This window comes from Pectinophora gossypiella, chromosome 4 (assembly GCF_024362695.1).
Source record: "Pectinophora gossypiella chromosome 4, ilPecGoss1.1, whole genome shotgun sequence".
NCBI lineage: Eukaryota > Metazoa > Arthropoda > Insecta > Lepidoptera > Gelechiidae > Pectinophora > Pectinophora gossypiella.
In genome coordinates, this window is record NC_065407.1 from 11,327,125 (window position 1) to 11,354,226 (window position 27,102).

The following is a 27,102-nucleotide window of genomic DNA, read 5'->3' on the forward strand; positions in this document are numbered from 1 at the left end:
TTGGTCGAAGCCGTCGACATAATTAGCGTCGCGCCGTGCACATATTATTTAACCATTTTTTTTATATTGTGTGTGGTGGTATTGATAAAAATATGAAATTCTTTGTAGTTTTAAGTTTGCTTATTCGTTTACAATTGCAAACGAATAGCTTCAATAGCAATTATTTTGTGTTTATGTCTAAAAGCTAAAAATCTCTTACCAACTCTGTCAAATAGACAATTAGAAATACAATGCATAAACGCAAATTACAAGTCGTACTCGCAAATGTTATTCCGTACCGCGCCATGATAATCTATCATGTACTCTATAGCATAATAATGGTAAATCGTACATCGTTACCGCCACAAAAAATACTTATATAACAGATAAATAATAAAAATACCTACCTACTCTATACATAATATACACTACGACACAATAGAAAATATTAGGGATATTTTATCGTTCTTTTTTCAGACGTATTTTCAGCAGCGGATTACAGTATCTACAGACAAATAAAGCAAAACATTTCTTTTACAATGCGTTAATCTTAAAAATCTATTTGAAGGGCCGAGGTTTCCTTGTGAAGCTTTCTAAGAAAGAAGTATAAAATAAAGTATTTAATAAGTTTATTCACCTATACTTAAGTAAGATAATGGATATTGAAAAGATACATTATCCGTATATGTTGCTTTGTCTGTTTTTCTTTCGCTATTCTTTGATCCAAGCCTTTGAAACTCTTTGGTTGTTCTTTACCTAGATATTATTAAAACCTTTTACATCTATTTTGATCCATTCGATTCGTTAATTAATTAAATAAATATTTAATATTGGAAAACATTAATATCATAATACAAGATATCGCAAAAAAGATAAAAGGGCTGAAAAGCTATAAATGACGGGCCCCTTCTAGCAGTCCCAGGGGTAAGTGAAAAATCTCGAGATGTGAGTACAAGTGAATTGACCCTATTTATAGATAAGGTCAATTTCGCGTACCTTATTCGTCCCCAGTATATATGAATGCAAACGTTCTTATCCCTTTTAAAAATGATTCAGAGAACGGACAGGAAACTATACCTATAGGGAAACGTATGTATGTTGGGAAACAAAAAGGTAACTAAAAGAAAAGAAAGTAAAAATAGATTTATTTACATTAACAATTTAACATGCTCACTGACCTGATTTCTAACACTGGAACGGCGGAGTCTGGTTCATCTTGCGGTTGATCTCGTAACGGAGGCGGCGCCTGCGCCGATGTAAGTGCGAGAGCCTTGTATCGAGACTGCTCAGCCGTCGGTAAAACAATGTCCACTGATCGCGACCGCAGCCCAGACCCGGGTACTGTTAACGAGTCACCTCCACCGTTTAACTCCTCAGCTCTAGCACCACCGGAAACTTTTGAAAAGCAGGAATCGACAGACGCGGCACGGTCGCGTTTCAGTTCCGGTACAGCTAAATAAATGTCATGTACTAGAGGGTCTCTCGTCCCTTGAGTCGCACAGTCCTCCGAGGCTCGGACGTTCTCAAGCGAGCTGCCGGTGGGTTCGACGAAGAAGGCTTCCTGTCGTGATATGGAGCGTCGGCGCTGCGGGAGGACAGGAGGTTCGTCGCTGGGCGGTTGCAGTTCAAAGGAAGGAGCGCCGGGTGAGGGCGGCGGGGACTGCGGCAGCGGCGGTGGCAGGAAGGCGCGCGGCGGCGGCGGTGGCGCCAGCAATACGCGCGGAGACTCCACCTCGCTGTCGTCGTCGTCGTCGTCGTCCTCGGCCGAGGAGGAGGCAGGCAGGCGCTCGGGCGTGGCGCGTTCCTCGCTGCGGCGCGCCAGCCACGTCTCCATGTGCCGGCAGTGCACGCACGGAGGCGGCGTGCCCTTGCCCGACCGCCGGCGCGACCATAGCCGGGGAACCTGCACCACACATATACTATTAAATACTTTCTGCACTAAATAAGTCCTAAGCCTCTTATGAACAGTATTTTGCTGTCTACCAACTATAGGCTGCCAACGAATTGACAGAATGAACAACTGATAGCGGCAGTACTTCTGTGTAAGAGAGCCTTATTACGCACACTTACTTCGAGGTAGGTGCCCGAGTCGTCGGAGCCGGCGGAGTCGAAGCTGCGGCTGCGCGCGCCATGCTGCGGGACTGCAAGCAGAACACTCGCGCCCGCGCCGCGCGCCGCCTCTAGCTGGATCTCGTCGAACGATGCCGACCGGACCTACGCAATTAAAAAGTTAACAACAATATACGTACAATTACATGGGTAACACGTCTGTCCTAGGTTAGTGATTATTTAGAAGATATGAATCATCATCATATCTTCTAAATCTAAATCTTCATGGACCGACGATCTGGTGAAGGTCGCGGGAAGCCGCTGGATGCGGGCAGCGCAGGACCGATCGTCGTGAAGATATGAATACATAGGATTAACTGTCTGAGAACTGATATTAGGCAGCTAAATTACTCAATTATATTTATAACAATATTTTATGTTTATTTATTTTTTTAAAGAACGTTTAGGGCTATGTGCTGAGGTTTTTCTTGCGGCTTCTTTTCCCCGGCTATACAGGTTGTGAGAAGCTGCAGTAGTTTTAGGCGGATGAGACGTTCGTTATGTAAAAATTGACGATTAAAAGTGTAACTATGTTACCTATTCAATAAAAATATTTTTTGAATTTTGTATTTTTTGCACATTCACAGAAAAGTTTCATACACAACAATCGCGAAGTAAATTTTGGAAAGAAATCTTACTTAATTTATACGTCAGAAATACATTTTCATAGCGCCTTTACTTGGGTCGTTCACATATCAAAAGGTGTTCATAGAAGCGTTTTGCACATTGAAGCGTGTGCCTGCATCGAACAGATAAATCGTAGGTGCTGAATAATAAATAATATTATAATTTATACGCGTAGGAGCTGCCTGCAAACACGCTCGAGTTGGGTTGAACCGTATGTAAATCGTATTTTGAAGTAAGTATGCGTTTATTTCACACCTAGATATTAGACGGATTGTGTCCTCTCTAACATAATATACAATTGTTATAGCCGATAGGCTAATCCCTTGTAACCGTAAGGATCATAATAAAGTGCAAATTGTCCTTGATTACTTGTGGTTCTACTCACCCCATTACGGATTACGGGCATAAGTTTATGTAAGTGTGTATGTTTTAAATATTGTCAATACAGAGCATTTTCTTATTTTTATAGAAGATATTTGATGGTCTGGTTCGCTACTTACTGATTGTTTAAATTTTTTGGGATGAGTTTCAGATCAGCACTATTTGTACTATCTGGTCTATGCTCTATTAGGCTATTAGACAATTAGTAAAAAGATAGGACCTGATGGCGAGTAGACCAAACCATTTCAGACACATTACCGTTAACCTAGGCAGCGGACCCAGTGTTAACTAACAGTAAACAATGTAAAGAACTCTAAATGCAGATATTGAGCCGTGTATTCCCTAAACAGACCCGTCTTACAATGCGACTACTTGCGTACGCCCATTAACCCATGCACATCCCGAGAAAACTCGTTACTACGGCGGAGACGCCATGAATGAGTTATATAGAGGACTTGTAATATACTAGCTTTTGCCCGCGACTTCGTCCGCGTGGCGTGTTATAAAAGAGAGATCTTTGTGTGTGTGGGAGTGCATATCAAATTTCAAGCATCTAACTTATGCAGTTTAGAATTTTTCATACAATTTTTTCTCTCTCCTATTTTTTAAAATACAGCCATAACTAAACTTTATATTTACTAAGGTATGCATGCATGATAGATTGAAAACATTTATCGTACGCGGCTTCGATTTTTTCATATTTTTTCCCTCTAACTCCCGTTTCCGTGGGAATTTTGCAATATCCTGTTGCAACTAAGCTTTAAGTTAACTAAGGTACCTGCATGCCAAATTTCAAGCGTCTAACTTAACCGGTTTAGATTTTTCATACAAAAGGATTTTCCCGCTAATTCCCGTTCCGGTGGGAATTCCGGGAATTCCTTTCTTAGTGCACCTCTACGGTACCTAAGCCACGTCCCTTCCAAATTTCAAGTGCCTACGTTTAGCCGTTTAGGCTGTGCGTTGATCAGTCAGTCAGTTTCTCCTTTTATATATTTAGATGCAAGAAGAAAACCAAGTCAAACGAGATACTTTTAACAAAACGTTAATATTATAAATTTCCATGGAGTTTGTAATAGAAATTACACGTATGACGTCGTCAACAAACGTGATCAAACATACTCTTTGTTACGATAAATTAATCAAAAATAAAAATGTGATTGATTTTGAATCATCTTATACTCGCTTCAAATCTCGATAGCATTTTATTTGAATTTATCTTTGTCCCAGTCATGTAGCTTAATTGGGGTACAAGTGAAATAATCTAAAATAAAAACAAACAATTCAGCGTAACCAAGAATAACCAGGCTGTAACCATTACAACCAAATAATGCTAATTTAAAAAAAATCAGTGTATCCCACAAGCCCAAGTCACTTTATTACAGGCCAGTTATCCAATTGAAAGTGGATAAAAGGGAAGTCAAAACTCGTTTAATGAAAAAGTTTTAAATGGGATTTAAAACCTACCTCGCAGTGTTTCCCAGCTAGTGTGCCAATAACCACAAACAATAGTTGCTTGCGACGTAGTCACAGAACACATAAGGTCGAATTTTCAACGTAGCATATTAACGAAAAAGAAAAAAAAATCGTAGCTGTTACTCATTGTAGTAAAGTAAATATGTTATAAATACTATTTAACTTAGAAATTGTATCATGTGTTTGACATAAATGTTAAGCCGTTGGTTCCGGCTATTATTTGCATAAGGTATGTAGTCGTTACATTAAGCTTTGGGGATTTGACGCTCGATAATAACCTTGACACCAGGGTTGTATTTTTCGACATCGCAACCCACACGACAGAAGAAGAAACAAATGGACATTTAAACCTGCTTATGTCGTTATAGTGCTGTCATGCGGGCTCTTGAAATATAGTACAGGTTGAAGTAGTTTACCGCGTTTATTATTCACTTTATTATTCATATATAAACAGAGTCATGGTTGGCGTATAAAAAACACAAATTAAACATTGTACTAGGCGCACGGCTCCGTCCCTAGACATTCTTGTCATATTCATTTACTTACTAGTAAAGATTAACTTTTAAAATAACGCGCCTGCCAGCCAGGAGGATGATTTGTCCTATTAAATGTTTGTATGTTTTGTTTGCGTGAAATAAAGTATACCTATTTGATTTGATTTGATGATCTTAGCAATAACGCTGTCTATTGTACTCTTTCTATTTATCTTTTGTTTTGTGTTTTGTATTTCCTGTGTGTGCAATAAACTATTTGTTATGTTATGTTACGATGTGCCTATAAAAGGTCACATTATTATAGTACCTAGAGTTCTGTGAAATAATATATCACAACACCGGAAGTTACGGCATATCGGCGGTATCAACTAGATTGGATGCCGGTCAATGAAGGCTCGCATTGTTCCCAGTTCATGTTAACACTGCACGGTGTTATGCTGCTTTGTCGGCCCGTCTTCAATCTACATGCGTCCCTCTTACTAAATACAGACCCCTTTATCAATTAGTAAGTGAATGGAACCATCCTGCCCAATGAAAGTCAGAATTGTATTAAAACGTTTCCGTATGACACATATAGTTAGTGACATCGTAACAAAAACTTTGAGGGATGATCCAGATCAAGTGATGGAACTTTCCGTAGCAAATATTTAAAAAAAATCATGCATTTTCCGACAAGAAGTTCCACTTGATATTAACTCATAATCATGGTCTGAATCATCCCCAAAGTTTACATTACGGTGTTACTAGCATCCTGTATATAAACTCGCACTGGTAATCACTAATTGGTTGAATAACGTCGTAAGTAATCTGAAGACAACTTGCAGCCACTTTTGATAGGAAATCATGAGATGGGTGTGTATGAATTTTATGATGAATCATAGTGAATATGGGTGACAAATGATCAGACCACTATGTTATTATTATTATTATTACCCTGTAGCCACTGCTGAGCAAAGGCCTCCCCCATATTCTTCCAAGTATCCCGGTTCTGTGCGAGCTCTATCCAGTCTTTTCGATAACCGTCGAGATCATCGCGCCATCGTTTCCGGGGTCTACCACGTCTACGGTGTCCATCCTGTGCTACCCAGTGCGTGATGATCTTTGCCCATCGTTCCGGATGTTATTATTATATATATATATTATGGTATTATGATAGTCCAATATTTTAGAAAAGACGTATTCCCTCTGTGTTTAGTGTGAACACGGTGTTATACATTATGTCTGTTTGTTATTCACCAGTCCAGCCAAGAATTCAGTTTCTGCCAGTTCAGCATAGAAGCAATTTCCTTTTGAAAATCCAATGAAAAACAACAGAAATGAAAATTGTTGCTACGTGTTTCTAGAAAAAGCTTTTTTCACGTTTACATACAAAAGATCACGCCAATACCGAAAATACAGAAACCACCGAAATCGACTTATTTATTACATTCCTGTCGCACCACTGGAGCTTTTTTCTTTTTAATATTCGGTATTTCGAAACGGGGACTCGCGTACTCTTCAAGATTTAATTATATATTTACAACCAGTGATTGAAAAGTCGATGTTTGGTAGATACGTTGGTCTCTTCACGAATTTTAACTATGTGTGATTGCTTATTATGTCATACAGCAATATCAGCCAATGGCCCCGATTCCAGCAGACTCTTTCAAATTTTATTTTAAGTTATACCCGTCATCTTATGCGCTGAAAAGCAAAGGGACAAATGATTGCCAATTTGTTAATTTTAAAATGAATTAATAACCCGGGCAAATAAAATAGGCATCTCGCTGAAATGTAACCTGTTTGATGTGTGCTGTCATTAATTAATAATGACATATTAATAATAATATTATGTCGTTATTTTTAATTTTGTTGGTTTATTGGCTAATATAAAATTTTGTGAGAGTTTTTTTTTTTTAATTTCCGCCTAAAATTGACGTGTATTCCATAAATTTTATGCCTGTCGATTACCCGTCCCTTTTCTTTTCGGTGGATACGTAAATGACAGGTATATATAACTTACAATAAAATTATATAGTATCTACAGGAATTAGCACCATTATATTACTTGTTATAATTAAGTTTTTGTTCCTTGAATACTGACTGATATCATTACCTATTTTTAACTCCTATTGTCGAGATTTCCAAACAATAGTTAAACAATGGGGTTTGATTTTAAAAGACCATTCAGTCTTACAACTTAAAGTTAAAAGGAAAAAATCTTAGAAGTACCCAATTATTGAGACTTTCCAAACGTATTTTTGTATGATTTCATCGTCGTCTTCTTCTCATCTCCTTCTTTTGACTTCATAAACTCTAGTGCCAGGGTTATGTTGAACCGGACCAAAAAACCTCGGACACTAAGATATAAATATACGTAAAAACCAGTTAAAATGGTCAGGGTTCGATTCTCAAATTTTGCCTATCGTATTAGTTACGGCCTCTTTACGTGATAAAGAACGGACAGTATCCTGTAACTGTTAAGCCTACGTCCACAGAATAAGGAATAATACCTACGCATTAAGTTGTCAATATTAAGAGTAAGTACCAACAAATTATTACCTACGACTTGGTGCTATGCCACACACGCCTACAGGACTTACGGGCATGATCGTATGTAGGTACTTGATAAAAAGGGCTTTGGTGTCCAGTAAGAGAACTAGCCCAAAAACTTCAACCGGCCCGCACTGGTGGAGTATGCTCCATACCTCCTCCCTGTCCTTCCCTTCAGATTTCCTCCTTTTGATTAAGGGGAACCCGGTGTTCAGCAGTGGGACATGATACAAGATGTTTATGTATATTAGGGGTACGTGTACGTATACATAATGGGATTACGGATGTAGAACAAAGGAATAGTAAGAGAATTCCGTACCTGCTTGGGCACCTCGAGGCTGCTCTGCGTCTTCATATCTTGGGGCGTGGGCGTGCGGGAGCGCGTGAAGGTGGTGCGCAGGCGCTGCATCGCGGGCGGCGCGGCCGGCGCGGGCGGCGGCGCGCATGGCGCGGGGGCCGCTCCGCGCCGCGCCTACCACCGCACCGCTGCCACACCACAACTACGGATAGTCAAGTATACCGTAATGCATGTCACTAATTATAAATGTGAAAAAAATAAAACAAAAATGAAAAAAATAATTCAAAATTAGAAGTAGTTTTGACTTCTTTTGACAAAAATCTTGTTTGTAACGCAATGTATTGTATTTGTATTCTGTAATGTTGCAAATGTGTGTAAATAATTAATATATAATCATAATGCTGGTCTACGGATGTTCAGATACTTAGAGATATCACTAATGTTATATACTCGATTTACGGTCATAGAACAAAAAATAATACTGCTTATATAACGGTAACTTTCCGCCCCGCACCAATTCGTATCGGGTGCTAACCTCACCCCCTCTGGATCTTACTTTAAATATTACTCTTAAATGGCCGCTAAGGAATAAAGGGGAGCGCTAATAACAATCAAGTGCCTGCTGGTGAAATCATCCATTGCAGACATGCGAGTTGATTCAACAGCATAGCAAGTTCTGAACGCTTTTTGGCCCTATGGCCCATATAGAGATCTTGTCTATAGAAAACTAGAAGAATAATCGATCATAATTAATATACTCGTACTTACACTAATTAATTTTCTTGATTGGTAAGCTAATTGGAGATATTTCATTCCTCTTAACTTGTCCTATTATCCTTAATTAAATATGTGACTTATCACTGGGATTCATCAAACAAAGGTATATTTTTAGAAGCGATGTCTGTTCAACAGAAAGTTTTGAATAATATTCAATTCTTAATTTGTAGGGTACACCTATGACAGATTTCGTCCCAGTTACATCACAAATAATCATTCATAAAAGACAATAAAACTTATACTACAACTGCCACTTTTGTATCTTGTTCATTTCCATAAGGAACAAATTTAATACTTACTTTAATAACACCAATTAGTATTTTCAGTAGGATTTTATATTCATAGGAAAACATATTAACTATATTACACATAAGTTGGACTTATCTTCAAAAGATGTCTCTTCCAGCCAACGCTGCAAACTGTGATAGGTAATTTTATGTGGTTAATTAAGATATTTAAAAAACTGAATACCTATTGAAGCTTTTTGTATAACAAACCTGTGTAGGTACCTATAATTCTAAACTTTTAACTTCATTATTGTCTTCAGATACTTGAACTGCCCTGAGCTCTAAAGAACTAGGTAGTTAGAGCACAAGTCAATATGACTAGCCACCTATGTGTCGGTATGTTACATGTATAATCTATTTGCGTGGCATCGAGCGTGTTGTCTCGATACAACGTTGCACGATCCTATCAAATGCACCTGCCAACAGGCGGACGTAGTATCCTATCGGGAGAAACACTCTTGAGAACCTCTACAGTTGCTTGGCAACGTCGGCGACACATGTACACAACTATCTGCGGACACTATTATCAGACTCAATATCTACTCCCTTGGTACAGTCTAACCGTGCCTCAACTTAGGTTATCTACCAAAGTAGACAAGACACTCACGAAAAAAATACTTTATTTTTGGCAAACCGCCAACTCGGATGTCACCCGGCAGAGCTGATGCTTGAATATTCTGATGCTTCCCTGAAGTGCAACATTGCAGTAAGGGGATGAGGTACCTATTCCGCATTCGCTTTATGTGCTCGACCACTCGTACCTATTCTTGTATGCATATGAAATATATACTTACATACAAAAAGAACTAAATAACTACAACTTTGTGTCAAAATGTATTTGTTTTGTTTTTTCCTTTTTTTCTCCGTGCGTTTTCTTTTTAAACTAGGTACTTACAAAAATTCTACTCTCCAACTCTTTTCAATACGAAATTCAGATTTAGTGGTACTAGATTTATATAAATCTGGATATCGAGATGCCAGCCACGGTGACACGATGACACGAGTCGCTTGCAGCCGCGTGTGGGCGCGGCGGCGGCGCCTACCTCAGATTGCAACGCAAGCACGATTGTTATGTATGCCGGTCGCGACGTGAGAAGGATTTTGCGGCAGGCGCTTTGACGCCACATTTGCAAATAAAATATGCACACTAGTGAATTAAAAGCTTTTATGCCTTATTACTTTGTAATTAAATATAAACCGCGTCAGCCCCTCATAATATTTCAAATAGGTGTCGTATCTTCATAAAACAAATAAGTTTAAGTCACTAAATAATAGTGAATTACCAAAACATACTTTAGTGCCAAGTGAAAGTACTTACATTATCGAAAACTACAATTTTAAAGTGCGGATCGAAGTAAATTTCACTGAAATTCCGTCTCCCACTAGTGAAGAAGTATTCTTAAACTTGCGTTCTTGTAGAATAAGAAAGGCTACAAGCGATTTATGGTAAATGTAATATAAAGTTGGAAATTCGGTATAGCTGATCGGCTTTGAAATATTATTACTTACCAATATGATCCCGTTTCTATGTGTATTTGAAATGGAAGATAAAGAAAAGAACTGTTCAAATAACATTCATCCCATTTCATACAAATGCGAGCGCCTACTTACAAGTCTTTATGTTAGGTAGGAGTAAGGTTATAAATCAAAAGGAAGTTATAAACATACGCGTGGATGCGAACCCGCCCGTTTGTATTATTTGCTTGGTACTGAATGACCATACACTCAACTGTTCATTTATTATCAAAGGGACCTAACATTGGTTCGTTCATTTATTCTAATTAAGTGTTGACATCAAATAAAACTACCGACTATAGGACCGACCGCTAACAAAAGCGCTTGCTAATTTAGCTTTGCAAGTTTTATGCACAATAACGTTTCCATTCAGCTTTTGTACCAGTCTATACTACTTTAAACAGACACTATTATTATAACACCCACCTCGTTCTTTTAGGTATCAGCTGTACTCCTTAAAACGCTAAAGTTGAAAAAACAACATAAAACTGTTTATCATTCCGGACATTATATCGTAAAACTCAACTTATTTCTTAGTCTTTTGCGGTTAGGTCCTCTCCAAGATGACACGAGTCGCTTGCAACCGCGTGCACGGATGGTAACCTGACACCATACGCTTCATTATATCCGCTTTAGAACTTCGATAAACGCTTAATGTCTTCTGGTAACTAGGGGTTCTGTGCATCCCAAAAGGTACCTACTTGTATTGAATGTCTATTATAACAAACTTACTTTCAAACTTATTTTTAAAAATTGATCTGATAAGCAAGCACACAACGATGAAAAATAGAAAATTACTTTTTGCAGCTCATCACGCGATACTCAATTGTATTTACGTACTTAATTTAAATTCTAACGAGTCTTATAAAATAAAAAGTACAGTAAAAATGGGCGACATAAACGTTCAAGTAGGATCACATTGTGAAAGGTTAAGCTTGGCATAAAATTCCCCGTCGAGCGAGTAATTTGTTCGTTAATATTTCATTTTATTACGTAAATTCTCTAAGACGACTGGAATAATTGCCGAGGTAGGAAAAGAACAAAGGGGAAATAATTCAGTCCGTCAAATTAAAATGGGGCGGGACAGGACGACACTCGTCGCACCATTGCTAGAGGAAACACTGGAGCGAAAACTTGCCTCATCTTATAAATTACTAACAAAAAACATCGCTTAGTGGATGGCAGAGAAACACAAAATTACGTCCGAGACTAAAACTTCCAAGGTAAGTACTCTACGAATTTATACTTGTTCCTCAGTATTCACAAGAGAATCCCAATCATTTTGTCTCGTCATATTCTATTAAAATGTAATCTAATAAATGCGTAAATTCTGACAAAGGCCGCGTTGCCAGTCGCCTCTACAAAAAACTGGACCTGTAAGCGGGCTCCGTCAAAAAGGAGAAACTCTAGGGAATTGAATTCCCATTAATAAAAGGAACTCGAAATAATCTTAAAACAGAATCGCAAGAACATTTAAGCACATACAATATCATAATATATGTAAATATGTGTAAATAATTATATTTTGAAATCATAATTTTAATACACACACACACACACACATTTAACATAGGCGCTTCTAAGCAAGGGGTAGCTATGTTTTCTCAGCTTCAGTAGAAGAAAAAGAATTTGGTTAAAAGGCTAGTTGCGGAACTTCTCCATATGATTAGGAAGTATTAAGTTAATCTACCACTTCTGGCGATCCTTGTGGCATGGATCCCATTAACAATAAGATCTCTTTAGCTGGACCCATTCTCGAACCCATTACGTACGGAAAAACAGATAATACCTACCCGCTAAAACAAAAAGCGAAGAGAAGAAGGTGAATCGTGGGTGTTGGGTTCTTCTGACGATAGATGTACTACTTATACTTAGTCGTGAGTTTATATTATGTATACATTATGGTATGTAAACATGAAGTTGGTTAAAATACAACTGCTCTTTACGTCTTACGGTTTTTCCATATATTTTGGGCCTACGTGACTTATCACGATAGAGAATACAGGGTGTTAGTGACACCGTATCGAATACTGAGGGGGATGAGTCAGCTCATGATTCTGAGTTAATATCAAGTGGAATATTCCACTTGATACTAAATATGGAATTTAAAATAATTGAACAAAAATGGCAATATGCTCCCCTTATTACATGGGACTTAAACATAGCTGCCGAGGAGTGGGGGTATGTACTGTACACCACTGAATTCCCCTTTGGCGGTACTGGCGTGATGCTATGGATATCAAAAGTAATGTTGCTGTTAAGTTTCTTGGGCACTGTTTTATATCTCCAGCTCTCCAGTCGTATAAACTATTGAGACGCTACAGTATACTAAAATATAATATAATATGTAAGTACTTTATATTTTAGTATGCTGTAGCGTTATAATATAATATAATACTATAGTACTTATAATACTTTTAAAAGATTTATCGTTAACAAAATGGTTTAAATTAAGTTTATCTTTAAAGTTTATTTAGGTTTCGTTATTAAATTAAATACTTAGCCCAAAATTAACCCACTTTAATAATATGTAGGTCGGTACTAGCCAAATAAGCTGCGTTGGTAACAACGTCGATTATTAAATTGATACAAAATATAAAACAATTCCTTTTTTTAATTGTTAACGAGTATGAATATACACTAACATTATTAATCAATGATTATAATTCTATTGACAACAAAGTAGATTATTAATCATGTTAGTTTATATTCATTCATATTCATTTTACAGTTATTAAAAAATAAAAAGACATGTTTATTTTTTTTTGTTTGTTTTTGTTTTATGCTTCATACCCCCTCCGGTTGATTAAGGGGAGGCCTATGCCCAGCAGTGGGATGTATATAGGCAGTTTATGTTTGTTTATGTTACGTATGTTTATATTTTGCATCAACTTATTAAAAATATATTTCACGCAATCTTTTTTTTCATTAGTATAATGAAAGGTACTATTAGTAAATGAAGCTCAGCATTTCCAGAGGTTACGGCCGTTGTACAAATAAATACAATATTTTCCCCTGGCCAGTTGCGTGGTGGAGCACTATTAATACTACGTACTTTATAACTTCAATTTCTGTGCATGACACATAGTAATTAAATACCATAAGTTTCACCTGGTATCATGATATTTGTACATATTATTACGATGACCGAAAACAAGTATAGTATATATGTGAGTAATTACATAGTATTTACTTCTATTTTGATTTATTACCTACTATCACACGAAGAAGTCTTAGTAAGTGGAATAGTCTCTACCTACCCTAACGGGAAACAAGCCTGATATTATGTATGTATCACACGAATCAGAGCATTCCTCTGTAGAAGAATACGTTACTACGACTTTTTTATTACAATCAAGTACGAAACCTCTTCTAACAAAAGTATCTAATCACAAAAACAATCAGAAAAGATGTTTCAAAAAATTCTGCTTAAATTAAAATTATGGTAAAGAAACCGAGCCGTACCTTCCTACTCAACTTGAAAAACTCATCTACCTTAAGATGGAATTATGAAAACAGTTACAAAATTCATGATTTTTGATGAATTAATTCGTCGGCTAACTTATAAAATTAACAAATCAATCAACTTTTCACCAGGCTTGGCTAGACAACGCGGAAATCAAAATCTTTTACCTTCTTTTAATAAGTAGGAGGAAGGAAATTCTAACTACTTATTTCAAAATTGAAGGGGGCTTAGCGGCTCAGAGCATTCCTCCGCAGGAATTTGTCCATATCCCTGAAAGGAAGGTAAGTATACAAAAAATTAACGTATGCTAACGCTATTTTCGTATCATATTAAATACGTGACACAGTTACCATTTCCTGTTTTTCCAAAATATTAACAAGAAATATGATATTTTCTGTTACATGATAAATAAAACACATATTTGTAAATAATTTTATTTAGAAGAATTATGTAGGTAAGTACCTCAATTAATTAATAATGAAATAAATATTTATACAATATTTTACAATATTTATATTGAGAAGCTTCAAAATTGAGGAAACTACTTCAGAGAGGGTATGAAATTCTGTCCTAAGTATGTTATAGTACTTATGTTATTTGTGCAATAAAGAATTATTGATTGATTGATTTAGTGGAGTAAATGAAGGGTTTTACTTCTAACTTGCCAGGGACAGATCCGATTTTGATGTTTTCTTCTTTTGTATGCGTTTTTTTATTTTGTTTTGTTCCAACAAAACTTTTCTGATTTTCTACAGAGACGGCTTCCGTTTTTACGTGTGTTCGTTTGTCTGTAAGAGGGTCTCAAAGTTCAACAATCAAAAGGCTGTATTTTAACTATTTACCTAAATAGTTGAAATTAAAATATCCCTCACCTTCGCATCAAGCAGAAAATATGCTGAAAAGTTATGTCGATAATAAGTCGAAATGAATGAAATCATCGCGAGGTTATTCAAAAGTAAGGGTCCTTTTAACCATTGTCTCCTGTAACTCCTAATTAAGTAGCGAACGATTTAATAAAATGACTGTATTTTACCGTGAATAACGCACTGTAACGCAACGCAGTTACCAACTTAAATTCCAGTTTTATACGAAAATTATGGCCAGAACGAAGAGACATTCGTCTCGGCTGTAAGCGGGATGGAGCGCCAGTTTCACGAGTTCGACACAGCTCTATGAGACTGTGACAGGAATTTTATAATGTAAGTATGTCATTTATTTGTGAATCTTCCAGTAAATGAAGTCTTTATGCTAATGCATAGCGTCATTAGTTACCTCACTTCCTGAAAATTACTTTTTATTATCTGCTATTATTTTGAACTCTACTCCCTGAATTATTAAGTAGTCATTTAACGAAAATAAGTTTTCGTTCCTAAGTAGGTTTCATATCTTTTGGACGAAATTATCGTCAATTTATATTCTCACACGTGAAAGCATTATAATGAATGAATGATAACCTTGTCATTTTTCTGTTAAAAGTAATTTGTTAACACTGTTATTTGTGGAGCGATTTCCTACGTGTCTCCGATCGGTATCCGTGAACATGACCATTTTTCCATCGATATAACAAATTTTCACTGAATTCCGTCGTTCATATTGCTTAGCTAAATTCTCGGGAAAATGATAATGAGATTTATTTATGGAATTATTAGCGTTATCGATGATCGCAGTTATAAGGATAAAGTGATTAACGTAACGCTTGGATTGCCATATTTAAGTAGCTTCAAACTGAAATCTCGGATTTTATACGAGTCGTAGCCATCTTTTTTATTATTAAATTATTACGATGTAATGACGATACCAGTAACAGAGTTCATTAAGTGCGTAAAATTGGTAGCGATATACCTTCGTTGTGCCGCTGAATTATGAATGAAGGCTCGAATAAAACATGGGAGCCGGAATGGCTAGCACGTTTCGGTCACAGAATATCTAAATAGGTCGCTGACGAACCGCATTTCAATTTGTATTGCCGTGTGTACGTTTGTTCGTAGTTTTACGAGCGCCCGGATCATGGATCACGCTGCGATCACGCCGATTATCAATCACGCAAATCAACACTGCCTAGTCTGTTTACTGACTGTCAAAACTTTTAACAGATTTTTTAACCGGATTTCTGCTCGTAAATCTGTCCGAAAATCGTAATGCATCGTGGTAAGTATTTCTCGAATTGATTATGGAATTGGTCAAGTAGGGTAGAATTAGGGAAAGTGGGGACACTAGAAAGATTTTGCTATGTTTGCAGTGCAGTATTTTTTATGCAAAACTGTTTCCGATTCCGGGTATTAATGTAATGAATAGCCTTTCATAAATTAAAAATGGCAACAAAACAACTTTCGTTAACACAGATTGAATAAACATAGAGCATAAAGTTTAACAATTTAGATTGTGCCTTCCTAAAATTGCGTCGATCCGATCAATCTTATTTCCATAAATTTTATTTTTAGATGGCCTAAATATTCAAACGTTACAATAAAACCGATCGGTTATAAAATTAATAATACGTACGTATTGAATCTAATAACATACATACATAAACTCTCATCTATGTCTCATCGGGGTAAGCAGATACTATGGAATTCCATTTGCTTCGATCCTAACATACTTCTCTTGCTTCCATCACATTCATCAATCGTTTCACGCACGCCGGTTCAGAGTAGATCGTACTGAACCTTTTCTAAGGACATCTTCAATTTGGTCAGGGTACATCCTTCTAAAGGTTCAATACGATCTACTCTGAACCGGCGTGCGTGTATGAAGCGATTGATGAATGTGGAGGAAGCAAGAGAAGTGTGTCAGGATCGAAGCAAATGGAATTCTATAGTCTCTGCTTACCCCGGTGGGAAATAGGCGTGAGTTTATGTATGTATGTGTATGTACATCCTTCTAGATCTTCCTCTGCCAGTCCCACCACTAATCTTCGCTTTATATACTGCTTTCATAATCATATTATCAAATCAAATCAAATCTACTTTCAGCAATCAGACATAACACATGAATACAGTACAATTTGGTATTATCCTTCATCCACTCTATATGTCCGAACCAACTTAACATTCCCTTCTCAATCTTAGTCACTATTATCGTCCTTTATGCCACATCTCTCTCTTATCACACTGTTTCTCACTCTATCACTCAATTTAACACCGCAAATGCTACGCAACGACGTCATTTCTACGGCATTAATCCTATTTTCATGCTTCTTCTGACATACCCAACATTCACTACCATATTAAATTTCAGCGTAGGTACCTGTACTGCATTGGGCCACAGCCATCCTCGCATCTTGCGAGATACATTGGCTACTAAAAACTGCATGCATTGCCCCATTCACTGAATTACCCAATTTTACTCTTCTTTCTATATCTTCATCACATTTACCATCCCTAGTAAACATAGTATCTAACAACCGACGTATATAGTATGTGTAAGGAAGATAATATTATTTATAAGGTTTTTATTCCATGTTCCCGTCACGTAAAATGGTATCACGTCCAATACAAATGCCTATTTCGTGACAACATATTTTCCTTTTTGTTCTTAAACATTACCTTCCTCATACACCCCCTTATACAAAACAGGAGGTCGTCATTTGCATTACTTACCTTCTTTTCACATAATAAACAATTAAGTCGAGTATAAAGACAGCTACTTATATGCATTCCACAAGAGAGCAATTTGACGAACGTGAAAGCGAAATGTTTTATAATCCATCGTCGACTTAGCGCAAATTTGCAATACGTTACGTTCGCTTAGACTTCGGTTATCGTTCTAAATCCGTTCTTGGAGAATATTCTAAGAATAAAAAAATATGTGTGTTTTTTTATCCAAAAAATCATCCAGCAGCGATTTAATACGTGTATACTTAATAGAGAAACAATTATTCTCGCATTTAGTATTTACTCAAGCTCAAGCGATAGAGCGAATATAATTTAGATAGAGCAAATAGTGAGAACAAACACAGGGTGGCATGCCTTTGTATCAGCGTTGAGATAGTATTGTCTATTCCAGGCTTCCTGGCACTCGCCGCTGGATTCCAGAGGTATCTTGCTCTATAGTTACTCGCCAACTAGTGCCGCTTAGTGCTTTGCAACAGTATTCTTCAATTCTAGAGTTACGGTCAACACACAAAGCATTGAATATCACTTGGATGCTACTAAACAAGGCGCATTTATTAAAATTTCTTGCCCTATCCTACTTCCGCGGCAGGGTGTTGGCAGAGTGAATAATTATGTATCACTGCACTTCGCACTTAGTTGACTGTTATTTAGCGGAAATCAAGGGATTTGCACCGAATGCGAAAGAACCTATGGAGCGCGGAATTTTACGTGAAACCGCAAAACGTAACGTATCGCTGTTTCCGATGGCATTTACTATTTGACCGGAAAGCTCTGAGTGCAGCAAGCATTTGTAGTATACTCTATACTATCGTACTCACTTGCGGCAGAATATACACTTTAAACACTCACACAGCCGACAAGTGATACAAGGCAAGGAAGTAGCCAGCGGATAAATGTAGATGTACCAATATTTATTTAACATTGATCGTTTTAAGGCTAAACGAAAAAGTCTTATACGATACCTATTTAGCGATACTTTACCATCAATCGCCGGTCGATGTTATGTATGTGATTATAAATCTATATTACCTATTTATAGTGACTGCATAGCATATGTACATAAACTTACGTGTGCAGTGCATTTAAGTAGAAGGTAGGAATTGTTAACTATTATAGAGGTAGTTAGTTAGCTAACTAACTATTCAAAGCGAAGCCTACCACTAGCTTTTGTTCGTTCAATACCACCATTGGCTCACGTGTACAGTACGCACATAATTCTTAAGGGTGGGTAGAGCCACGAATAAACAGAAGACTACTAGTAGCTACGTACTCTTAATAAGGAGTAAATAACGAGCCTTATGGTGATAGGTGATCAGCCCTAATGGTTCATCAAACAGCACAATCCCTCTATCGGTTTTTACGAAATTCCCGGGATTATAAACAGCTGAATGCGTATTTTGTTTTTGTACGTTGCCATTCTAGCCTAGAAGCAAATCCTTGTAATGTCCAACCTCTAATTCTAGAGTAAGTACTTATGTAATTCTAGGTATTCTTTTTTTGTGTTATACGAATGTGATGGTATGCCTTTGTATTGAATTGGAGCTGACATTCCGTACCACTGGCTCCCCAGACACTCGCCGTCGGATTCTACAGACACTCCCGTCTAAATACTAGACGACTGCTGCCAACGAATTCCACTTATACCTACTTATATTTATTCTTAATTATATCTTCTAATGATGTAATCACTAAATCACTTGTACTCCACCAATCAATCAAATTGTTTTCTGCACATAAAAACAAAACAAATAGTACAACAAATGGACAAAAGTACGTACAATCGACGGTCTTATTCCTAAACATCAATTTCTTCCCAGCAACCTTCTATTAATTGACATTTATGTAACATTATTAGGTACGAACGTTTTTTTAATGTTTCACGAGTTTTGGTACAAAATAACACAAGTGGATTCGAGATAAATAGATTTGGTCGCATTAAACTAAGAAATTTAAATAGCTGTAAGTACCAAAAGAACACGTACATACCTATGTAATTTAGACCATAAATGTTTGCTGGGAAGCTAGTACTAGGGAGACTAATAAGTGCTCTCGTTGATGTCTTTTATATGGAGCTCAATCACTATAATGTAAGTTATCAGAAAATGTTACTTCAGCAGTTTGTGAACCCACTTTGTAAAATTCCATTATTAAATCAGTTACTATGAATCCAATTTACAATAAACTGCTTAAATAATTTTATCGTAAATTGATCGTCGAACGGGTCCAATATGGCAATCAGGAGACGGGGGAACCCAGGCGTACATTCCTATATTTATTGCTTTTTATCAGTCCCCATCGAGGTAAATTATCTGAACGATAAATCAATAGAGGGTATGCTGACCTGTCCGATATAATTTCGCATTGATTGGTAACACCCTTATAATTTGCAATGGCATGAAAATGTTCCAGATCCAAACCTACGACTTTATTACTTACATATACGGGAAAAAGTTTGAACTTACTTCAAAGAATAAAATGTAAATACAACCTATTGAAACCTAAAACGTAACCGATATACAATGAATGAGGAAATGTAAAGAGAATGTATGAAAGATTTATGGAGAGGAAGGCCTCAGAAATTCAGCACATTTTAAAGAAAGGCCTCTAAGGCCTCTAAAGTACACGTCCTAAGACAAATAACGTATGATTATAAATTGATGAAATGTCATGAAAATTATACATGTGTCTTCTGTTCGAGTCAAGTAGGTTCCCAAATGATGTTTTATTGAGATCTTGTTGTTAATATTAGAGACTGTTTAATAATTGATACACAGAACACGAGGCAACTCCTTTGATTCGTTGAAGACGACTTTGAACATTCAAGAATGTAGAATTACTACTTAGTAAGTGAAAAAAAATATATTATAAAAAATAAAACACCTTACTGCTCACTAAAAAGAGCAAAACAAGCCCCACAAGAACATTGTTTAAACATTGGTTAAACAATACAAAATGCACTAGGAAATTTATTCGTAATCGATAGTTAAATAATTAAAAACTTTTTCTAAATACTAAGTAAGTAAATATAATTTATAAATGTTTTCACTAACACAGACAGAATTATCGATTATTACAAAACCTACATAAAACAATGAATATACTTACTCAACTCTTGCAATGTCATAGTTCAATTAAAATGTTTTCTTGGTGACAGTTTCAACTCTGGAGAAGCTGTCTGACTTAGAACTTGAATGAAAGCTTAATAAGTTTTTCTCATTTCCCACGCTAGTGAAGGGAAAGCAAATGGTTTTCTTTCCGACATTGTTTACTTAGGACAAACTCTAGTTAAATTACTATTTATCTACCGTTTGTTGAACACAGAATTAAACAGTAAAGAAACTAGCATAGACTAGGTGGAAAAGGTTGTTTGTTTATAACAAAACAAAAAAAAATGAGAACAAGTAAAAACATAGGCATATTGTAGAAACAGACAGCGGGAATGTGTCCTTTCTAAAATATAGACCATTTCACAGGGTGATAGTGACACCGTAACGATAACTTTTGGGAATGATTCAGACATTCTGAGTTGATATCAAGCGGAATTTCCTGTGCGAAAAATTCATGATTCATTTTGTGTTTTTAAATTTATTTTCGATCCCATATTGTGCTTTAAGCTGCATAAAATGCAAATTTAAAATAAAAATGGAAAATTATTAAAACCATCAATGTAAATCGAACAACGCCTATAATCGCTAGACTACGTATATACAGGGCGTTAGTGACATCGTAACGAATACTAAGCGGGATGATTCAGATCATGATTCTGAGTTGATATCAAATGGAATTTTAAAATATAAGTGTTTTTTTTATTTTTTTTTTTAAATTATTTTCAATTCTATACTTTTGCGATGGAAATGTCCACTTGATGTCAACTCAGAATAATGAGCTAAATCATGCCTCTCAGTATTTATTACGCTGTCATCACTTACACCCCGTACAAGTACGCACAGGTATACGAGTATGTATGTTTGTGACACCGTAAAGAATACTGAGGGGGATGATTCAGACCATAATTCTGAGTTGATATCAAATGGAATTTCCTGTCAGAAAAGTCAAGAAAATTTAAGTGTCTTTTCCATACTTAAGCGACGGAAAATTGCAATTGATATCAACTAATCATGGTCTGAATCATTTCTCAAAGTCTACTTTACGACGTTACTAAACGATAGACAAAGTTTAGTGACAAAACTCTTTTGTATTACTTACATAATTGAATATAGTCATAGTTTATTATGCGCTGGATGTACCTTTGACTACTCCAACTGGGATATGTTATTTGTTATAAGTAATTAGATAAAAAGCTGTAACGAAGTTTTATTAATTGTATCTGACTAAGTAGTGTAATGGAGCATACTCCACCACGCTGTTCCACTGCGGGTTGGTGGAGGTGTTTTTACGGCTAATAGCCGGGACCAACGACTTAACGTGCCCTCCGAAGCACGGAATCATTTTACTTTTTCGGACAATCAGGTGATTCAAGCCTGAAAAGTCCTTACCAAACAAAGGACAGTCTCACAAAGTGATTTCGACAATGTCCCCGTCGGGAATCGAACCCGGACCTCCAGATCGTGTTTCTCAGTATGTCAGTATTTATGTAAGTAGTGTAATAATGCGTATTAAAGGCCGATGTGAGCGTACGGCCGCTAAACATGAACGAATTTAATATAAGTACCTTGCTTGCCCGGAGCCGCGTGGTTTGACCTGACCACGTACACTGCCTATATTGATTTAACCTATTCCCGACCACCCCGCTTACTATATTTTCCTTCGTTCATAAAAAAATATTAGCAGTAAGAGCTACTCACAAAAAATTCAATGGTACTCGTAAGTATAGTTTCTAAATAAAATATTTTCATACTAGAAAATGTCATATCATTACTACATAAACCATAAATATGTAAAAATAAGGAATTAGGCGCATTAGGGCTAATTCTCATTATGGCAACCGACTCGTAAATGAACTACTTCTCATTAAGGAAACTTCTCATTTATGAGGTTTATTTTAAAGTGAACGTTGAACTAATTGTTTGAACCAAAACTGCCCATTGGAAGCTGAAGTTGAATGTTGTCATAGGAATGGAAATACTATATTAGCTTTGTTTGTGTTACTTCAGGACTAATAAAACTTTAACTTTTTTTTTGTTTTGACTTTATATTTCAATCGACTTTATATAAATATGTTCATTGAATACATGCACACATGAGATCGCGCATTTCTCGTTTGGGTAGGTAGAGACCACATAGTTCGGTATGTAAGGTGCTTTTTAGTTTCAAATTAATGAATGAAAGATTAAGCAATTACAAAAACATTTTTTTTCTTTTATTCTCTAAAAAAAACTTCTAAAGTAGGCTGAATGACGTTTATGCTGCCTTTGCTTAGTTTGTATTAATAATATTGACGTTTTGTTAGGGTAATGTGCCCAAACTGTGGGCGGTCCCTAAGAGTACTCAAGCCCTATTGGGCTTAAAATATTGTATTTATATCTTATTAGATATAAATACAATATTTTCATTTCTATAATTTTGAATAGTTTATGCTTCTAATAAATTATGATGGTCATAGGAGTTATTTCATTAAGTTTGTTAACCGCACACTCTTTGAACACTTTACCCTAGTAAAAGATACCCTAGTAAGATTATATTAAATTTTATTTATTATAAACGGCATTTAACAATTACAATTTGGGTGCCTTTAAAGGTCAAATATACAGGTGTTAATGACGTCGTAACGAAAACTGAGAGACGATTCGAAGTGGAATTCGCAAAATTATAGAACTGAAAATAATTTTTAAAAACACCAACTTTTGCACGTTTTTCCAATAGGAGATTTCACTTGTTATCAACTCAGAATCATGGTCTGAATCATCCCCCAGAGTTTTTGTTACGGTGTCACTAGCACCCATGCGTACACGTATGCCTACACTACACGTATACCTTTAAGTACGGTCACGAGCATTAATATGTATACACTTTGGTACCATGTCACATTAACTTTTTTAACGAATTGAACTGTAAGTCTCAGTAAATGTCAAATATGTTAGTGCGACAGAGTCCTAAAGTGGGCACATTATATTGCTCATGAATGTACTAGTACATGGTGTAAATAACGTCGTAACGAATTCTGAGGGTATTAATATCACGTAGAATTTTTCATTTTAAAAATAATTTAAAAAAAACTCTCAAAAACAAAATCATGAATTTTGCGACGGGAAATGCCGTTTGATATCAACTCAGATTCACGGTCTGAATTATCCTCTTCAGTATTCTTTACGATGTCACTAACACCCTGTATACATGATGTTTTCTAAATTAAACACTATCCGACTGATTTAAGAGCTAAAACTAGAGAAATAAAGCTAATTAAGACGAAATCTTGAAATGGTCTTAGAATTTAATGGTTTTTGAATATATTTTTTGTCTTAGATTTTAACGTAATTTATTTTTGACCTACATAATGAATTTCATTTAATTCTATTACCATCCAAACAGCTTTTCTTCTTCCACTTTCATCAAAATTTTCATGCATGCTCACTGGTTTAGAGTTTGAATACAAAGAGACTTGAATATTAAAGTTATTAAATAAGTACGTCAAAATAAATAAATAAGTACTTACAAATAAAATTATCCATTAGTTGAAAGTACAAACAAAAATGTCACTGCTTAAATCTATTATTCCAAAAAATATCGCTTTTAAAACATAATTAATAAATAGGTATCATTTCAACTTGAACAAACTTCCTGGAAATCTGTAAAACAATTTAAGTATATTGTTAAACTTTTACTTTCAACCTTACATTTAGCTAGCTGAACGTAAAAAAAAATCGAATACAGCGCTTAATATTATTTTGACTTATTATTGTGAGTGAACGAAATGGTCTAAGAGGAATAATTGTGATGACGTGTCTGAGTGTAGGTTAGTGATAGGTATGTGACGTACAAGCCCAGACGCACTCGATGTTCATCACAGTCTGAAGTAACTAATGCAGAGATATACCTCTGCATTATCCTCAGGTAAATAATATTTAAATTATATGTACCCCTTGTTATTTTAATTAAACACAGCGCAGATATTGCGAGCCTAACTAATTTTGTCCCATTTACGCTTAAGAACCGGGGTAGGGTAGCCGGGTAGTATTTCCGTCATTCATAGAGATCCGTGATCGTTTGTTATCCCCTGAAATTACGGCCGTCACAATAAATTCAGGTATGTATGTGAAATACAAAACACAAACATTCCCAAACGACATCACTCCTCCGTGCGCGTATTTACAAAACCAATTTATTAAATTGCCGTTCGATTCAAATGTAATACGTTTAGCATCGATCGATATGTAAAGTCACGGGCTGACGGGATGCTCATTGTCTTGTGTTCACGTTTTATTGTACTTATAGGTCCCTAGACGCGCACGGCGGCCTTCTGTCGACCCTCGAACCAGCTCGTAGCTTGCGGCATTCTGCTCGCACCACCTGTGATGCCGAGTTTTCTTCATTTAGATACTTGAACGTTATTTATGGTTCATCTGTCCAACTTCGGCCATCAATTACCTAAGCCAGTTACAAGACTAGAAGACATAGTTTCCAACTTACAGCATGTTCCGCCCTATAATGCCGGGCGTATTAAATGATAAAGTGTAATCAATCACAATTAAAGAAGAAATTTCTCGTCTGGTTCGTGAACTACTAATTTAGGTGTAATGTATCTGCCAAAAGCAAATATCAGGTGAATGGATTGTAAACAATAGCTTGTTAATTTCTATTGACATTGGTTGGTAGCTGCGTTACTCTCTCGTTTGAAGATACAAGAGAATGTGGAACTTTCCAGGCTACGTTCTCCAAAATAAATATAAATGGCGCTATAAAGATTTAACCTTCTAATTTAATGGATAACAGGCATATGGTATCTTCTGTCTTTGTTTTTGGGTATAAATGATGACCCTTGTTACTACACCCAGGGACAACACATCTTCCACCCATTATTATTCTGATCAGAATAAATAGAAGCAATTTACGCAGGAACATAATTCTATACATAATCTGATTCAAATATATAAAAAAAAATAAAAAATATTGTTGCTTAAACTATTAAAGTAATTGTTTAAGCAACAATTACTTTTATATATGCTTCTGTCATGACTTTCCAATTTTTGAATAATTATGTACCCGAGTAATGAGAAAATAGGTAATTATCACATTAAATCTGGAAAGACCCTCATTGTTAATTTAAGTTGTAAACAAAATAAGATACCTACAATGTTGTCGAGAGACTGGATTGACGTAGGCACAAAGCATACCTAAAGCAAATACAAGATTTAAGCACTTTAAACTTCCATAAAATCAATACACGCTGTTGAAACCGAAATTACTACGGTCGAGACAGTATTTTGAAAATCACGAAAGACGTGTGGCTTTCACTCACATGCAAGGAAATTCCCTTACGACAAAATGCCCTTGAAGGTAATATTTCTGAAAAGGGAAACTCTATTTATCTACGTATGTTGCGCTCATCTTCATCAAGTGCACAATAACATGCTACTACATAATGGAAACTTATACAATTCTTTCAACACACTCTAATTTCATTATATCAGAAAAGACAACTTTGGACAATAGACTCTGCAATGTAATATTGTTTTACTCTTGTCTTGTCTAGGCGTATACTGCTGGAATCTCTAATATTACTTTGCTATTTTACTTTATAAGTACCCGTTTATTCGCAGCCACAGATAATTGTAGCTCGCTTTTTTGTTACCGCCGCAAGAAGGTCGTCAGTTTTGGTTACCAAAATATCTAAGACCATAGATACTCTGTATGTTAAACGTTGTTTTCCATGTATAATATAAACGTCAACAGATGTCTTTTGTTCCACTGTTACCATTACGATAGGCGTGTACTGCCCGAGTTTACATACATAACAAATGAAATCTATTACGAGCTCGCATTGTGCAAAGCGAAACATTCTGAATAACCAAACGAAAACATTGGAACACCGGCTATATTTTAGGGAACCGGTTTTTCGGTTCCCGGGTACCCGGTTTTTTCGGTTCTTTTAAAAATCAATAAAATTATATTTTACTATGCGATGTAGCAATGTATAGAGTACGCCACTTGGTACGCAGGAATAACTAGAATTTACCTTTTTGTAAACAGCAACAAATTGGGCAAACGCCCGGTGCGGCGGAAACCCAGAGGGTTGGGGCTGCACCACGGTCGCCATTGTCCGGCTAGTCCTGGTTGCACCGACTACCAGAGCCTTTCGAGGATAAAAGATTATCTACTTAGTGCTTTTGGTTGGTTTTGAGTGACGTCAGACTGACTAGCCTATACTGGAGGGTACCGTAATCCAAGCCACGGTCTTGCTGATGACCGAGCGCAGGTAGTTGGGGCCAAAGTAGCACACGAGTTACGTGACAAAGGGTACCTTGCGGAAAAATCTTGCGATATCTCCCCTGTACCAGTTGGCGACTGGACGGGAAGACCGGGTAGCTATTTCAGGGTGGTTAAGGCGTCATTGTTCAGGATTAGCTCAAGTAATCTACTTGGTAGAAGCAAC

The 27,102-nt window shown here is 36.4% G+C and overlaps 1 protein-coding gene across 1 annotated transcript in view; it reads right to left on the reverse strand.

The window, feature by feature from the left end:
* Window positions 1-26,766, reverse strand: part of LOC126366447 (eye-specific diacylglycerol kinase) — a 120,328-nt gene extending 93,562 nt beyond the window's left edge. The window contains exons 1-4 of the mRNA XM_050009555.1: window positions 26,686-26,766; window positions 7,915-8,067; window positions 2,050-2,193; window positions 1,158-1,882 (exon numbers count right to left, since the gene is read on the reverse strand). Coding sequence (XP_049865512.1) covers window positions 1,158-1,882; window positions 2,050-2,193; window positions 7,915-8,067; window positions 26,686-26,766 — 1,103 coding nt within the window. The remainder of the gene's footprint in view (window positions 1-1,157; window positions 1,883-2,049; window positions 2,194-7,914; window positions 8,068-26,685) is intronic.
* Between the last annotated feature and the right edge of the window lie 336 nt (window positions 26,767-27,102).